The sequence below is a fragment of the Lutra lutra genome, chromosome 4, assembly GCF_902655055.1.
Source record: "Lutra lutra chromosome 4, mLutLut1.2, whole genome shotgun sequence".
Lineage (NCBI taxonomy): Eukaryota > Metazoa > Chordata > Mammalia > Carnivora > Mustelidae > Lutra > Lutra lutra.
The window spans coordinates 168,855,192-168,872,383 of NC_062281.1; the positions used below are offsets into that span (position 1 = coordinate 168,855,192).

Genomic DNA, 17,192 nt, shown 5'->3' on the forward strand with positions numbered 1-17,192 from the left:
GTGCTGGGGGAGGGAGAGGTAGAGTGGTGTCCCTGCTCCGTGGACTTCTTGCTGGTCTTGATTTCAGAGCCCCTGAGCTGTAGCTGTCTTGCCAGTTCCTGAGGGCATTTGTGATTCTTTGGCAATATTTTTGCTGGGTTTTTAGTTTTCCTACCTTAGCTTTCATCTTTGTAGTGGGCCAAGTTAGATACTACTTTCTAGCCGCTAGTATTTTGCTAACATTGTCTGTTTGTTTTTATTGTCTCATTTCCAGTTCATTCTTTGATTTTATATGCCTGGTTCCATGGGTTCCCATGTATTCATTCTCATTGCTGTCCTCGTAGTGGAGTCTGCGGAGGGAGTGAGGCCAGTGTGGACATTCAGTCCGGCATCTTTAATCGGAAGCCCTCAGCCGGTTGCAGACTTCTTGTTGAGCTCTGGTCTCCTTGAGACTCTCATCCAATGGTCTGACTTCTGCGGTTGCTTTTTCTTTCTTCTGTCATTTGTTTTTGGCAATGAAAATGCAAAATGTATTGTGCAGAGAAAAGGAGGGATGGGTCTTGGGATTGCCAGTTGGTATTATCTGTGGATGGTGTTAAACTGATGAATAACAAGTTCTTTCTTCCTTTGATTTTCGACCTACATATTTTTAACCTTAAAACCTTGAAGAACAATAGCACATTGACAACTGAGGAAATGAGTCACATCTGATTGATTCATTAGTGTGTGTATGCGCAGCCCACTCAGATGACACAGTTGGTGTGTGTCTAGGCTTTAGATCAAGTTCTAGTGACACTTTTGCCCTGTGTTCTTTGTTTTACGAGCAAAGTAACACAACCTGTGTTTCCCGGGGGATGTTCATGACCGTGTATATGTGGTGTGTGTTCTCTTTAACAGCTGCACACTGACAAGAAGCAGATCAGTGTCGGGTTCATTGGCTATCCAAATGTTGGCAAGAGCTCTGTGATAAACACATTACGCTCCAAGAAAGTTTGCAATGTGGCCCCCATTGCAGGTGAAACAAAGGTATGTCTGGCTCAAGAGGGCCTTATTTATGTCTCTATATTTTATTTTTACAGAGGGTGGTTATTTAGGTCATGGAGATATCTATCTACTTCTCTTGAATGAAAGCCACCATTGAGAGTTTAGTCTCTATGTGATGGTTTGGAGTGTACCAGAGTTGTTTCTACCCATTTGGGTAAGACCGAGAGTACTTTGTATTGCACTGTGTGCCTTTGGTATGATCAGGGAGATGCCATTCATTTTAAGTCTGTTTTATTGTTTTATTATTTTTTCTTTTTTAAAGATTTTATTTATTAATTTGACAGAGATCACAAGTAGGCAGAGAGGCAGGCAGAGAGAGAGGGGGAAGCAGGCTCCCCGCGGAGCAGAGAGCCTAATGCAGGGCTCGATCCCAGGACCCTGAGATCATGACCTGAGCTGAAGGCGAGGCTTTAACCCACTGAGCCACCTAGGCGCCCCTTTAAGTCTGTTTTAAATTGTTACTCCAGCCTTTCTTTGGCAAACAAAACTAACCCAAGAATATTGGTGCCTGGGTTATGAAAGAAAACTCAGTGTTACAGTAGATTCTGGCAGTTGGGGACAGACCCTAAAGCACAGAGTGTTTGGGGAGCAGCATGAGTTCTGCTCAAAGGAAGAGGAGTCAGACAGTATTAATCTTCGAAGAGTACTTTGAAAAATTAGGGAAAGGTTGACTCGGTATGATCGGCTTTTTTTAGACTCTTTGCCGGTGGAAACGGTAGTTGATACTTTGTGGAAGTGCCTCATGAGTGGCCCAAGTAGAGGAGAGCCTTTGTAGCTTTGTGAGATCAGACTGAGGGTTTGACCCAGGGGTCTCTGGCTTTCTGCCTTCAGGTCTGGCAGTATATCACCTTGATGCGTCGGATATTCCTTATCGACTGTCCAGGTGTGGTTTACCCCTCCCAAGACTCGGAGACAGACATTGTGCTGAAAGGAGTGGTGAGTACTTTTAGTCCCGACAGGCTCTTTGTTTGCTCTTTGTGGGGAGCAGTCTGGGGCTGCGGGGGGACCTTGGATACCTTTGCGTTTCACTCACTGGGGAGGCTGTTCGGGGTCCGGCCGTCTGAACAGACTTCAGGAACACGACGCTCAGCAGGGCGGCCTCTCCATTCCCCTGTAGCCTGCTTGGGGAGTCTGGAGCCGGGGCAGATCTGCTCAATGTCATCCCACAAAAGAGTTTGTAGTTTCCACGCGGGATCTGGAGGGAAGCAGGGCCTGTTTACGTTTAGTGATCATTCATCTTCGAGGGTTTATGGGCTGAGTCATTTTGGAACACAAGCGTTTCCTCACTTGTTTCTGAATATGACCAAAACCTTTAAACGGCTTCACTTAACCTTAGCCAGGGCTGCTGGCCATACATCCTGAGCACATTCCTCCCCTCTCTCCTTAAACTATCAAATTCTCTCTGTGTCCTGGCATTGGCAGGCTTTTCACCGTTTCTGCAAGTGAGTAGCATGAGACGGTCCAACTTGAAACTGCTTGCAGAACCACACAGTTAGTGTGTGGTGAGCAGGGATCAGCGCCGAGTCCTAGGCTCTGTGGTGGTGGCCGGCGTGCAGGGACCTTCCAGCTGACCGCGGCTGGCCACCTCGGAGACTGGCCCTGCCAGGCTCCACTTGCACAACGGTGTTGAAATCTATTTTCAGATATTGTTACAAATGTGAACTTCACTGCTTCCATATAAAGTCTATAAGGCAGGAATTTTCCTGTTAACATCTAGGTTCAAGTTGAAAAAATAAAGACTCCTGAAGACCACATCAGTGCTGTACTTGAACGAGCAAAGCCAGAATACATCAGCAAAACCTACAAGATTGATTCTTGGGAGAATGCTGAGGACTTTCTTGAGAAGCTGGCGTTCCGGACTGGAAAGTTACTGAAGGTGAGCGAGGGTCTGTGCAAATGCAGACCAGGACACATGGCAGGGTGGGGAGGTCGGGGGGGGGGGGCGTGCGGGGGGTAATGAGCTTTCTTTTATTTTGTGGTTTGGTTTTGTTTTGGGGGGTTTTTTGTTTTAAAGATTTTATTCTTAAATGGGCCTTCTTTTATTTTTTTGTTTTTTATTTTTTGTTTTTTTTTTTGTTTTAGAGATTTTACTTTTAAGTAATCTACACCCAGCATGGGACTTAAGCTCACAAGCCTGAGACCAGGAGTCTCATGCTCCACCGACTGAGCCAGCCAGGCTCTGCTGGACTTTTTTTGTCGTGAACGGTACAGAACTTGGCAAGCAGATGGTGATGAATAACTGGGGCGGCTGCAGTGCCTCCACGCTGGGAAATGGATTTGTTCTTGAATTTAACCGGCAGTCTTCCTGTGACATTTCAGGGTGGAGAGCCGGACTTGCAGACTGTGGGCAAGATGGTTCTCAATGACTGGCAGAGGGGCCGGATTCCTTTCTTTGTCAAGCCGCCTAATGCAGAGCCCCCTGCGGCCTCCCAGGTAAGAGACCAGGGTGGGCCTGCCTTCTGGAAAGTGTGATTACTGACCTAGGCATAGTGCCTTTGATTGCCTTCCTTTATGAAGCACCTGTTTTCTTTGGGGCATTTCCCTCTACTGTCTCCCATCCCAGAGAGCTGTTGTTATGACCTTCTTAGGGTGGGGGTGGCATTTGGAAACTAGAAAGTAGATTTGTGATAGAAGACCAAGTCTGAATACCAGTCTTTAGGGCCTAGAACAAAGAGGGCTCTGCCTGTAAGTGCTTTTCCGATCCTGTGTATTTCCTTATTCATGAGGAGCAGAGGCATTTCCAGGATTGGCTTTACATTTATCTGTTAGTCTCAGCCATGTTCCTGGCACAGGGAATGTAGGAATAAATAACACAGCCCTTGCCCTCAGGAAGCTCGTGATCGGGTGGGAAAGGAGAGTGGTACAGTTTGTAGCCAGGGAAAGAAGCCTTAGATTTCGGGCTTCTGGGCTGGATTGAGAAGCTTCCCTTCTGTTGCCTTTCTTTCCCCCTGGCAGTGGACTGCCGCAAGGCTCCAGCTGTGGCCCTTTGCTTTTCTATTTCTAGGCTCTTTTTCAGAGCTCTGCTAAGCCTTTGGAAGAGGTGGCTTTAGTTTTGCTTCCGTGCTGGTGCTTTCGGTTTCGTGTCGTCCTGGTTCCCTCTTACTTGAACTCTGTTCCCCGAGTTTCAACTATCAGCTAGAAACTTCCGGTTGAATATATTCTCCAGCATTTCAGAATCGACGTACCTGAAGTATATGTTAACTTTTCTCCCTCTCCCAGCTGAGCCCCCAAAACAGCCAAAAAAGCCAAAACCCAGTCCTCTCCCATCTTCTTGGTTTGTTGAATCGTTGGCTGGTTGAGTTGTTCCGGCAGCACCAGCGTACGGAGGATGTCCTCTGTGCTCCGTACTCCGCTGGGCGCTGGCGGTGTTACAGCAGAAGCAGACGGGTCCCCGCCTCATGCCCTTCCATATCTCTGGGCACTCTGATACCCATACCAGCTCTGCAGCTCTCTGACTCCAGTTGAATATCTAGTAATTCAGTTCAGCTCTGACACTTGCTCTAAGAGTTAGCCCAGACCTACAGGTTAAGGGTTTAGTCCCACAAAATGGCCCCCCCTTCAGAGGCCAGCTGCAGGTGGGGTTCTCAGGCTGCCCACGCTTCTGCCCAGCCAGCTACAAATTCAGAGCTTCTCAGGTTTGATGATTTGCTGAAACGACGCCTAGAACTCAGAAAAGTGGTTTATGATGGCCAGCTTGTCATAGAGGATATAGCTCAGGAACAGCCGAATGGAAGAGATGCCTAGGGCCAGGTGTTGGGTTGTGGGTGGCATAGAGTTCCTGTGCCCTTTCTGGGCCTGGTGCGTTCCTGGCACATCAGTACATTCGACCCAGAAGCTCCCCAGACCTTACCCTTCAGGGCTTCCCACGGACGTTCCATTATATTGGCCATCGGTGATCGAACTCCTGTCTCTCGCTCTCTCTTCAGGTGCTTGGGCCTTTTGGTGACCAGCCCCCATTCTGAAGAGAGCCCCCCCCCCCCCCCCGTGAGCATGTCATCAGCATAAACTCCTGGGTGGTGGAAAGGGGCTTGTTAGGAAGAATGGCAGGCACCCATTTTTTACTCAGGATACTAAGGGGTTTAGAGCTCTTGTGCCAAAACCAAAAATACATTCTGATACTATAGGCAAACAGACAGTAAACAGATGAATAGAAAAATGTCAGGAAGCACTGCTTACTGTGAGGAAGACAAAAACCAGGGTCAGGGCATGGGAGAGGAGTGTTCTTGTACGTGGGGTGGTGGGCGAGGGTGGCCTCTGAGGAAGTGGCGTTTTGGTAGAGACCTTAATGGTGTGAGGCAGGAGCGGAGTAGCTGTCTTGTTGGGAGAGGGGACTGGCCGAAGGCAGTGTCTGCCTGCTGTGATCCACGTGCCGGGAGGAAGTCATGGGGCTGGACCGCAGCGGCACAAGGCACAAGGGACTCGCGGTGGGGGGGGGTCGTGGTAGGAAGGAGGTGTGGCAGGGTCTCTTGTCACCCTATGTGCACATCATAGGGTTATCTTGAGCGCTTCCTCCGTGTCTGGTCATTGAGTTTTAGATCATTATTTCCCCCAGTCTGCGATTTTCTTCTTTTTTTTTCTCTTGGTAGTGGCCGAAACTCGTTCAGAATCTAAAAGCTAAAAACTTAGCTTTGGGAACAGGTATAAAAATGTACCTACAAATTTTGTGTACAATTTCCTGAATGTTCTGGATTCCCGACTTATTGAGCACTTGGTGTGCGACCACTCTTGCCTTCGGAAAATCCCTGAAGGTTCGTGAATCTCCGTTGCAAGGATAAAATAATACTACAAAGGCGAGGCGCCAGGATAAATCCTGCCACACACTTCTTTGCTGTTACCTCAGAGAGGCGGCTTATTTCCCTGTCCCCCAACTCGCCTCCTCATGGCCTCCCGTCACAAGCTTCCCTTCTCTTGGTCATCACACCTTTCCTCCGGGGGCTTCTCCTGCGCCCCACCGCTTAGCAGTCTGCTTTCTGTCCGGGGCACTTGTGTGTGCTCGCCTTGGGTGTGCCTGTCTCCACAGCCCCAGTCCTTCCCCTCCTCAGGGAGGGTGGAGGGAGGCAGACGCTCTGCGGGGCATGGCGGATGGTCTGAGTGGTTCGATACTCACAGTGGGCTCATCCTTTGGAACCGCAGCTGAAGGCCTTGGAGCCGAGTCGCGGCTTCTGGGTGTAATGGAGCTTGGCCTGCGGTAGATGAACGCCGGGATTCCAGTGGGCGGTTTTCAGTTCTTTCCCTTAGTGCCGAGAAGGGGACTGCCTCCTTCGGGAGCAGGCTGTCAGTTCGGAAATGGTTTTTATTTTCTGATCCCATTTCTCTCCCTCACCTGTCCCCCTTTTTGGCCTGAATAGCTCCCGTCCTCCCCATCTTTGGAAGTTGCCACAGAAGCAAGCCAGAAGGACGCTGAAGAGGAAGTTACCGCAACTGTAGGGGAAGCCTCAGAGCCTGTCACTGAGAAGGAAAACAAGAACAGTCACTGTGACACGGACTCAGAAATGCAGCAGATTCTGGCACGGGTTCGACAGAATTTCGGCAAAATCAATGTCGTGCCTCAGTTTTCCGGGGATGACCTGGTCCCTTTGGAGATGTCCGATATCGATGAAGAGCTTGAGAGCTTTTCCGGAGAGGAGGAGGAGGAGGAGGAGGAACAGGAGCAACTGGAAGACGAGGAAGAGGAGTCTTGCCCGGAGTCCCAGGGAGAACACGTGGGAAACGACACCAAGGCCGTTATTAGAGCGCTGGATGAAAAGATTGCTAAATATCAGAAATTTTTAAACAAAGCCAAAGCTAAGAAGTTTTCAGCAGTCAGGTCGTATCCTCGTCTTCTCACAAATTGTAGTTTGCTCGTTCCTTTCTAAGATACTTGCCACGAGGACTGGAGCAGTATTTTTATGGGAGGTGGAAAGGAGTGCCATTTTTTTAAAAAGTGGTCTGTCCTTTTATGAGAGGGAGCTCCCTGAATTATGAGTGGCTTAGGTCCGCCTCTGCCCAAGGCCCAGGGAGCTGCTGGAACTGTGGGGCTTCACCTGCTGCCGGTGGGCTGCAGTGGGAACCGCGGGAAGGAGGGTGGCTTTCTGCAGTCTTCAGGGTGGTCCCTGCCCCCGGGTTGGCACGTGATCGGGCAGCTGTGTTACTTGGCTTTTCTGTTGCAGAATATCCAAGGGACTAAGTGAAAAGGTTTTTGCAAATTCTGAAGAACAAAGAGCAGCTGAAGAGGTTGCAGAAGACACAGGTAAAGTTAAATTCATCAAACCGCTTGGGTGCGGTGTGCACCCTTAGAACTGTGGGACGTGTGACTTTCATCTCTACACTGGGGGATTGTGCTCTTCCCCGCACGGTGCTTGTCATTATGGGCAGGTGACCCTGTTCTGTATACTGTTTGTTGTACAGCTTGGGTTATTCGCTTTTCATTCTGCACATTTCATGGGATTAATTCAGGAGGCTTCCTGTAAAAAGAGACCATTAGTAACCTTATAGTCTAGGGGTGAGTCAGCCAGATTTTTTTTGTGGGAGGCGGGATGGGTCAGGTATCTGTTCTTTACTCCATTGGACTCACAGCTTCTACATGAAAATGTGTTTCCGTGGCATAAATGCAAACCCTGGTACGGCCTGGAAGGGTCCCCCTGACTTGGCGCCCTCCCGGCCTCATCCCGCTTTTCCCCTGCACCGTGCCCGCCACACTCCATGCACACTGGCCTTCTTCCTCCAACACAGTCAAGCTCATTCTCATGTTAGCATTCACAGACAGAGTTTTGAATAGAAAATTCCTGATTCTTTTCTGTATGTTTGTGTGTTATGTTTCCAGCACCTACCAAAAAGGGAAAGAAAAGGAAGGCACAGAGGGAAGAGGACCGTTCAAATAAGACTCGCAGAATGCTTACATCTAAGGAAGTACGTGGTTTTGGTCTTAAATGTCACCCAGGAAGTAAAGAGGAACAATCCATTTCCTAAGAGACATGCTTTCCAGAACTGCTGGTCTGGAGTTGAATTCTCAGAACCCCAGTCCTAAGTGACGTAGTTGCGATTAGTTCAATGGGATTAAGAGTTGGCCTAGTGGATGAAGGTCCTTGAGTTCTTGATCACTGTCCTCAGACAGGTGGGCTCCCCTCTAGAAGGGTCAGCTGGTTTTCTGTGGTGAGCAGAGCTGTTTTGGCAGACGGATTCCTGCCCCCAGCTCTGTTACTGGGCTCATCAGAGCTGGGGTGGCCCCCCCCGGGGAATGAAGAGCTTGTTACTAGAAGTGTTCACCCTTAGAGGACCACTTGTCAGGAGTGCGGTAGAAAAGATTCCAGCATGGTGGATGGTTGGACCAAATGACCGTCTAGAACATGGCACGGTCACGAGTTACTGTGCAAGAGCGCACTTGGGTCTGTGAGGGGAGCCCTTCCTTGTTACTAGCACTGCTTCTAGTACTTGGGGGAGCAGCATAGGAAGGGAGCACAGAGAAACAGAGGGGCTCTTCTGGGACTTTGCTATGATTGACTGGGGTGGTTTTTTTTTTTTTTTTTTTTTTTTTTTTTTTTTTTTTTTGGTCATTTTGTTTTTTTTCTTTCTTGCCATTGTTTATAGCGGAGGCGAGCGGCGCGGCAGCAGCAGTCCAGGAAAGTTGGTGTACGCTACTATGAAACACACAACGTGAAAAATAGGAACAGGAACAAAAAGAAGACCAATGACTCAGACGGACAGAAACACAAACACAAAAAATTCAAACATAAGCAGTAACTTTTAAAATGTTTACATTTAACATTTAACAATGTTTATATGTTAACAAAACATAAGCAGTAACATTTTAAAAGTTTATTAAATTATACAAAAATATGCAATTAGAAACTGTATTCTTCTCTTCATGCCCAGTTGGCATTTCTAAGGCCCTGATGTATTCTGAGGTTTGACAGTTGAAACCCTTCACCAGTGCTGTTAAAAGAAAGTCCCTGCAACCCCAAGGCTTTAGGTGATGGGGTCCAGGGGCACTTCTGACACCTCCACGAGCCCTCTTAGTTCCTCCAGAGCGTTAACGTGGCATGCAGGTCTCTGACAGAAACAGGGATGAGGTCTACAGCATGGAAAAGGTGGTATTTCTGTCATACCGACAATTAGTTTGAAACAGAAGTGTGAAAACAAAATCTCAAGGATGTAGTGTACATGGCCCAGGCTTTAAAATAGGAGGGGAAAATGCCACTCAAGCTGTCCCGGAGTCGTGGTGAGGACATAGGTGCTTCACTGCCAAGGACTCTCGTGTCTAGCCCATCTCAGCGAGCAGAGCTCTCGCCCACGAAAATGGCAGCCCACAGGTGATTGCAGTGGCGCCTTAGAATGCCCGAGGACACGTGGACAGGGGTAAAAGCTGGCTTCTGATCTTAGAGGAGAGGGGCACAGGGCAAGTTTGACTTGGAACACAGCTCTTCTTGTCAGACTGCCCTTCCAGGGAGCCTTGGAGCCTTCAGAGGGACGATGTCGGGTCAGAGGTCTGCTACGGAGGGTCCCTCCTGGCACCTGAGGGCAACACTGAGCCACTTGAGGCAGCGCAGCCAAGTGGACATGCTCGTGCCCTCCTAAGTGTGTTCCTTGTGCAGTCTGCATCCGCAGGAAGGAGGGCAGTCACTCCTCGCTGCGCTGGCCCACTCCGGGCTGCCCTGAATGAGAGATCTGTGTTGCTCACGTACTGTTCTGCCTGTGGAACCAGCAGCAGCCCTGGGCCTCTGAACTCTGGGTTGAACTTGGGAGGAGTCGTAAAATGCAGTCTCTGGGCCGCAGCCTCCGCGTGAGTAATTAGACCTGCATGTGAGGTTTGGGTGCCTCTCCAGTTCACTAACACAGCTAGCCAGAGGGCTGTAGTGTCACGGTGGGATTCCCTGCCGAGTAAGATGAACAAAGCAACTCAGGGCTGCTGAGGGGCAGGCAGCTCATGGACCTCGTGGCTTGTGTTTCTTCCCAGCAGACATTTACTTGCTCAGAAGCCGTGGCTTTGACTCTGCCATTGCTGCCTCACCCGGGCAGCCTGAGACTAGGGAAGAGGCTGTGGTGGGCGTGGTGGGCAGGCGTAAAATGACCTCATATAAACGCACAGCTCCTGCAGCAGTCCCTACAACTGCACTGGGGTGGGGATGGTGAAGGACCTCAAGGGAAGGACCGAGGCCACAGCAGCCCTAGGTCAGGTACAAGATGCATCACGGACCAGAGATGGGACAGGGAGGTGGCCCATTTGGCTAGGAGTAGTTGGGAGGAGGGAGCAGTCGTGGGAAAGCAGTTGTTTCACCTGCAAGGGATATGGCAAAAGGCCCTACTTTCTGAGTTGGCAAATCCCAAGGCTGGCCATGTACAGAGACCGTTGGCTGCACTGCCTTCTACAGCCCATCCAGGAGCCTGGCTGCCAGACCTGTGTTCCATGCCACTGGGGCAAAGTGTGACTTCTGACAAACATGTAGGTGGGGGTTCGGGGGAGGGTATGGCCTGTTCACTCAGGAAACTAGCTTCTTTTTATTACAACGCGTTTAGGATGGGGTAGCAGTGCTCGCCGAGACCCATGTGGAAATGATCACTTCTTTGGTGCAATAATGCCTTCCAGTTGGGCCTGAAAAACAAAAACAAACTCCATTAATATTTGAAGCTTGCAGCCTTTAGCTGAGAGGTGAGAAAGTCCCTGGGAAAAAGAATTCGATGCCGCCCCACCAAGTGTTTTCCCCTCCATTCCCAATTCCGTATTTCCTAGATATAGCTGGTTTCGGGCTTGGCATCCAGTCTTGCTGCCGGAGGAGAAACCAGAGCTGTCCTGGTTTCCATTCAATAATGGCTCCGTGTAGAATATAAAGCATTGAAAAGGAAATTGAATAAAAGTTGTTGAAATAGTGGTTTTTCACGGCTCAGATTTCGGGCCTGAAACACGAAGGTAAACATCTGGCTCTCCGGGTTGGGATCCTGGGAGCTCTGTGCTGGGCCGAGAGTTTTGGGAAACAGCCATCTTCCAGCCACCGAGACAACCTGACACCCAATTAGAGGAAATTGCTACCAGGAAGTAGGGAGCTGTCCATCTTGTATGTAAAGCTTAACACGCTTGGGAGTTATTTACTCTGCTCCTCCGGCAGCCAGTCAAATAATTTCCTATCATGGTGTGTGGACTGCTCTTTAAGCAGGTTTGTCTTGGGGACTGCAGGCACTGCTTCATTTGCAGTGCAGCTTGGAGCCAATAAAAATAACTCACTTCTAAAGAGTCCTACCCCCTGGGGATGACAAGGTTGCTTATAAATGTTAGAAGCCAAGGTATTCCACTGTGCTCCTGCTGCTGGTAACTGCAGGAGGAAGTGAGGAACTCGGGCTTATGGTGAAGGGAACACGGCAGATAAGGCACGCAGCTTCAGAAGCTGCTAAGTGAATAGATTCATGAAGTCTGGCTGTGAAGTTTCTAGCTTTTCTTCGTTAAACTCAGCAACAGGAAGATCTGTCGTCCCGCACTAGAAGTTCATACAAGCCCGTCTTTATCTTAAGTGCCTGTCCTTGGTGGAACCCCAAGAAGCCTGCCAATCACAAGAATGTAAACTTCCCACAAGACTAGGGAGGAAAGGGAGACAGCATCCAGGGGCCCCTCTGGCCAGGGCCATGGGAGACCACCACCAAACAGGTCCGCTGTCTAGAACATCGGTCCTCAAACTTCCGCTGTTAGGTTGCTGGACCCCAGCCCCGATGTTTCCGACTCAGTAGATCTGGGATGGGCCCAGTGGTTTGTATTTCTAAAAGTTCCCAGGTGATGATGCTGGTCTGGGGCCCAGTCTTAGGGAAACTTCAGATTCCACAGAGAACGTAGAGTTTCAGGGGCCTGGCCCCACTTCAGCTCGGCTGAGGTAAAGTAAACCACTGGCAAAGGGACTTGGAGGAAAAACACCTCCAGTTGCCTTCCCCTGACCATGCACTTGGGGAAAGTTCCTAATTTGAAATGGTTCTCCCTCTCAAAGGGCCTTCCCTGCCCACCCCAAAGGCCATGTCTCAGAGGAGCCGTAGGTGGGAAAAGCCCTCCCAAGAGAGCCTGCTGAAGAGATCCAGCCCATGCTGTCATGGGAGAGAAGTTCCACTTTCTGCCATATCTGCCCCTCCCGGGGGATGGGTGACTTCTTTCCAAGAGGAAAACACCCTCCACCAGAGAGTCGGGCTGATGTGTTGTGGGAATCCAGAGCCGGATGGCTGGAAAAGATACATAATAAATCTTCACTGTCCCCTCCCCACCCCGCCCCATCCCCACCGCTGCTTCCTTCACTCCTTGGGAGGCGGGGGGGTGGGTGGGTGGTGGGGGCCCACCTTCAGCTGCTGGTTCGTCCGCTTGAGGAACTGAATCTCCTCATTGTGCTTCTTCTCCTCTACCAGTCTCCTCTCAACCTCCCGCTTCTCGATGGCCTCACACTTGGCTTTCTGCTCGTTCACTTGCCTCTCCAAATCTTTCTTTTCTGCTTCCAATTCTGCAATCTGAGGACAGAAATTTGGGTCATCCTGGGCTGCCACCAAGGGTCAGGATCGTGTGACTGGGTGGAGGGGACCTGGGCACAGCTGTCCAAGCTGACATTGTCAGGGTCTGTGCTGCCACCCAGTGGAGGGTTTGTGACTGGCACGGCACGTCCATGAGGAGTGGGATCTGCCGGCACCAGGCTGCCCAGCTGCTCTGAACCCAAGGGTCCTCGTTGGCAGGATGGCTGGAGCCCCCTCAGAGGCCAGAATTTCATCTGGAATGGCAACCCTGTGGCCCTGAGATTGACAGAAGAATTCACAGAGCGCTGAAACCTCATGGTCAACCCCACTCACTTTCCTCTCCATGTCTGACTTCCCCTGTTCAGCCTGCAGCGCCTTCCTCATGCCAAAGGCCACACTGCTCTCATACAAGGTCTGGTAGGCGGCAATGGTCATGCGGATCTCGTCCCGGACTCGAAGCAACAGCAGCCCCCTCTCCGCACAGTTGATGGTCACCTCTCGGATCAGCTCATCTTCCAAAGTGCACACACAATGAGTTCAGGAGGGCAGGCAGGAGGGAAACCGTGCCACGTCTATGGCTCACCACCCTTCCTACTGGGGACAGCATAGCGTGTGTCCTCCCCACTTGGGGACAGAGGCCCCAGGAGCCTTGCCAGATAACCACCGCTCTGAATTTAGCACTTGGGAGGACAGGCAGTTGGCGAGCCCGGGGCAGAGGGAGACAGGAGCCCTCAGGTTTGCTTGTAGCCAGAAGCCCCTCTTAGCCACCCTCGGAAAGAAAGCCCAGGGTACTAGTCCGAGAAATTTGACTTTTCAGTTTGAGGATGACGACTACTTTAAAGCAGCTGGGAACTCCTGCGTGCCCCTTTGGCTGGACTGGCTTGGGGCTGCAAACAGTAAGTATCCAAGCTTGCCCACCCATCTCTCCCACAGATGCTGACCTGGCCAGCAAACCCTAGTCACCCTCAGACTGAGGGGAGCCTGCTGTCAGAGTCCACTCAGGCCAGGGAGTATGGGCTGGGGGACAGCCATTTGACACTATCACTTAACTCTTTGGTGACTGTTGGTTAGTAGCAAATCATCCTGCAATATTTTCTTGGGCAAGGGCTGAATGTTGATGGGTGGATATAAATACGGAATATTAATCTTTCTGATTAAAAAACTAACATGCTTAATATAAAAAAAATCTTTTTTTACAAAGATTTAAAATGGAAGTTCTGATCTTTAACCATTTGCTAAGAGGTTAGGAAACAGGTGTCCAGGTTGGCTGGAAGATGGGGGGTCGAGGACGCCTTTAGCAGTTCCTGGGGTTGGGGGGCAGGGAGTGGGAGAGAAGACAATTCCAGGATGGGGTGGGCTTTGGCTCAGGGGTACTCAGAACTCGGGTCTGTGCTTATGGGGAAGGGCAGGAGGTAGGAGAAGACCGCGTAGTCCCGCAACCGCAGCCCGCGCCAGGCCGCTCACCGAAGCACTGTGAGTAGAGCTCCCTGCGCACGGGGCAGATGCCGGTCTCCCTGGCCTGCCGCTGCTGCAGCTTCAGGTCCAGCTGCTCCTGGAGATGCACCACATCCATCCTGGTGCTGGGGGTGCTGGACACCTGCTGGATCCACAGCTGCGTGTCCTCCACCCACTCCCTGCAGCACAGACACAGCCGGGCTGAGCAAACCCACAGCTAGAGGGGCCCCGGGACCCAAACAGAGCTGGCCTTTTGGGTCCTCTGCCTGAGCAGGAACAAGGGGCAGCTCTGTCACCAACCCACCAGAAGCTTCCATCCCTCTCTTCTCTGAGGAGTGTGGGGCTTGATAGCCACACCCACTAAGCCACCTCCACGGGGCCTCTGCCTGGGAGCTGGGCAATCTCTACCCTCTTGTGGCTCTCTGTGAAATCATCACCCATGTTCCAGATCTTACCCTCCTAATGAGCTGAGTGAGGGCAGCTTCATGGGCTTGTTGCTTGATTGGAACAGAAAGGCCAGTGAGAATTCCCCACTGACTTCTGGGCTGGGACACACAGGGCACCATAAAACTTGTGCCAGCCAGAAAGAGGCAAATGTGTGCAGTGGGGAGCTTCCTGAAGGCGCCTATGTGGTCCCCTCCTCGCTCCTCCCACCACCTGCCCCCCAGTAAACCTTATGTCAGAGGCATGTCCAGGTTCCAGAATCACAAGAAGGGAGCCTGAGGGAAGAATCACCGTGGGGAGAGGATTTCCATTTATTGACAGGAGGGAGTCACCTGAAAAATCTCCCCTCCCTTCTTTGACTTCCATCTCGGATGAGTCTCTTTTCAACACAGCCTTAGAAACTGTGCTGTTAACTTATTACATAAAAATGGTCAACAAAGCATGTCAGATAAGGAGGAAGCAGGGTAGGGGGATGGTGAAGAAGGGAAAATGGTTTTTTTTAAATAAGGATTCTCAAGGAAGGCTTGCCTTGAGGCAATCACATTTGAGCAAGACCCGAGTAAAGAGACGGAAGGGAACGAGGTGGACATCGGGGGAAGAGTATCCTTGGCAGTGAGAACAGCAACTGTCAGAGCAGTGTCCAGAGACAGTGAGCAGAGGCCTCTGTGGCATCACCCCCCTGAACAGAAGGAGAATAATGGGAGACGAGATCACGGCTATACGAGGGGCCAGATCATGCTAACTCTTGCAGGTCATTGTAAGGTCTTGGGATTTTAGTCGGAGGGACATGGGAAACCATTTAAGAGTTCCTGGCAGAAGACTGGCATGATCTGGCTTAGGAATGGAAGCAAGGTTTTCAGATAGGAGGCCAATGTAGGTGACAGTGATGAGGAACAAAACAGTGGAAGCAGAGGGGGCGGAAAGTGGTTGGATTTGGGATATAAATTTGAAGGTAGAGCCAAAAGAATTTGATGAAGGATAGGAAGTGTGATGTGAGAGACCGAAAGGAATGAAGGGTGGCCTGAGCCACTAGGAGAAAGAAGACTGGGGGTGAGTAGTTTGGGAGAGGGGGACATCGTGATTTAGTTTGGACATGCTGAGTTTGAGACGCCTAGGAGACACCTTCATGAAGCTAATGAGGAAGCAGTAAAATATATGGGTCTGGAGTTTAGAGAAAAGAACAGGGCTGGAAAAACACATTTGGGAGTCATCAGCATATAGATGGTATTTAAAGCCATGAGCCTGGGTTTGAGCACTCAGGAAAAGAGGACGATAGAGAAGAGGTCTCCCTGCCCTCCACCTTTCCAGGATCCAGCCGTCTGCAAGCTTTAGGAGTGCTGGATTGCTGGGAGGAAATCCTGGCCAGGGGCAGAGACAGGGTGCTTCTTCCTACATTCCCAAGTTCTGGGATAGCAAAGCCTGGGCTTTCTCCCAGCCATTGCTCCTAAATTTTTACCTTGGGGGTAGGATGGCATTTAAGATTTCTTCTGCCTGCTTTGTAGGATCTGGGACAGAAGTTGAGGGGAGCTTGGTCTTTGGTGGCTGTGGGACTGGACCGGAGGGTCCAGGCTGCTGGGGGCTGACTTTCAGTGGCCGGGCCTGAGAAAAATAGACAAGTTAGGGCAGACACTGAACTCCACATATCCAAGCCCTCTGAGTTGCCCCAGGTCTTCTAAACACCCTTCCCCTCTTCCCAGATCACGTTCTCCATCTGTCTTCTCAAAAGTTATGTCTCAGCTTAAGGAAGCCATGAAGAGTCTCCGGTGCCACCCCAGTCCAAGACCTGTATCTCCTGGAACAAGTGTTTCCGGCACGGGTGCTCAACCCTCTAGTGATGGAGCGAGCAGTCACTACCAGATCTGTTCCTGGACCAGATAACTATGAAAAAGACTGAGCCCCATCCACCTCTATGACTTCCTTCCTCATCCTAAATCTGCCCTCTGGGGTCACCCATCTGGGTTCCTTGTACCGCTGTCCCATCTTCCTTCCCCCGTCCCAATTCCCTTTGCTCCCAGTTGCTGCAGCCCACGTCTCTCTGGACCCCGGACCCTCACCGCAGGGATCTTTCCCCATCGGAGCTCCCGGGCTCCCCCGCCCCCATAAGACCTGTCCTTACTTTGGGGCTCCGCTTTTCTGTATTCCGGCTCACCAGCACCGGGGTGTCATACTTGAGCAGAGAGTCCGCAGGGGGGATCATGGCGGCGACGCGGGTAGTAGCCCGCCTGAGGCCCCTCAAGTGTGCGCCTTGTTTGCTGTCACCATGGAAACCTCCTCCCGCTTCCTCGTGGCCTGGGCGGGGCTTCGGAGTGGGGCGGGGCCAGCAGTCGTGAGTTTCCGCTCAGCCTTGGCGAAAAATTCTCCTTGTGCTTTACGTTATCAGGGTTCCCGCTCACCGGTCGCCTTGATACTTTTGGAAACGGGCAAAACAGGAGCTGGAGTCCTTGTGCTGCATCTTGTTCGCAATTTGAATGAGATGGCAAGTCACCGCTGACCCCCAGTTTTGTCGCCAGCAAAATGGAAGTCACGTGACTCCTCCGTGAAGGCCAGGAGAAGATCCCCCAGAGGAGGGCATCTGGAGCTCCAGATTTTTTTTTTTTTAAATTTTATTTATTTATTTGACAGAGAAAGATCACAAGTAGGCAGAGAGAGAGAGAGAGGGAGAGAGAGAAGCAGGCTCCCGGCTGAGCAAAGAGCCCAATGTGGGACTCCATCCCAGGACCCTGAGATCATGACCTGAGTGGAAGGCAGTGGCTTTAACCCATTGAGCCACCAAGGCGCCCCTGGAGGTCCAGGTTTTAAAAAGTATTTGTTTTGGGGCGCCA

General features: G+C 50.9%; 2 protein-coding genes across 4 annotated transcripts in view; one reads left to right on the forward strand and one right to left on the reverse strand.

The window, feature by feature from the left end:
• The window catches only part of GNL2 (G protein nucleolar 2), a 23,994-nt gene extending 15,156 nt beyond the window's left edge, over positions 1-8,838 (forward strand). For 2 of the 3 annotated variants that reach the window (XM_047723973.1, XM_047723975.1), the window contains 8 exons: positions 877-1,005; positions 1,855-1,959; positions 2,741-2,899; positions 3,343-3,456; positions 6,372-6,829; positions 7,173-7,252; positions 7,826-7,911; positions 8,590-8,838. In XM_047723973.1, coding sequence (XP_047579929.1) covers positions 877-1,005; positions 1,855-1,959; positions 2,741-2,899; positions 3,343-3,456; positions 6,372-6,829; positions 7,173-7,252; positions 7,826-7,911; positions 8,590-8,742 — 1,284 coding nt within the window. In that variant the 3' untranslated portion in view covers positions 8,743-8,838. The remainder of the gene's footprint in view (positions 1-876; positions 1,006-1,854; positions 1,960-2,740; positions 2,900-3,342; positions 3,457-6,371; positions 6,830-7,172; positions 7,253-7,825; positions 7,912-8,589) is intronic. The other variant, XM_047723974.1, reaches the window with a different exon arrangement.
• Positions 8,823-16,626, reverse strand: DNALI1 (dynein axonemal light intermediate chain 1). Its single transcript, XM_047723977.1, has 6 exons — positions 16,487-16,626; positions 15,827-15,969; positions 13,936-14,105; positions 12,805-12,983; positions 12,307-12,471; positions 8,823-10,591 (listed from the first exon to the last, which is right to left on the reverse strand). Exons 1-6 carry the CDS (start codon positions 16,565-16,567, stop codon positions 10,556-10,558), a joined length of 774 nt encoding a protein of 257 aa, XP_047579933.1. The 5' UTR covers positions 16,568-16,626; the 3' UTR covers positions 8,823-10,555.
• Between the last annotated feature and the right edge of the window lie 566 nt (positions 16,627-17,192).

Bases quoted from the DNA above. Each gene is read 5' to 3' on its own strand.
- DNALI1 (XM_047723977.1), bottom strand. From the start codon at position 16,567: ATGATCCCCCCTGCGGACTCTCTGCTCAAGTATGACACCCCGGTGCTG. The intron at 15,970-16,486 runs GTAAGGACAGGT...TATTTTTCTCAG, and splicing joins CAGAAAAGCGGAGCCCCAAA to GCCCGGCCACTGAAAGTCAG. The intron at 14,106-15,826 runs GTAAAAATTTAG...TCTGTGCTGCAG, and splicing joins AATGCCATCCTACCCCCAAG to GGAGTGGGTGGAGGACACGC.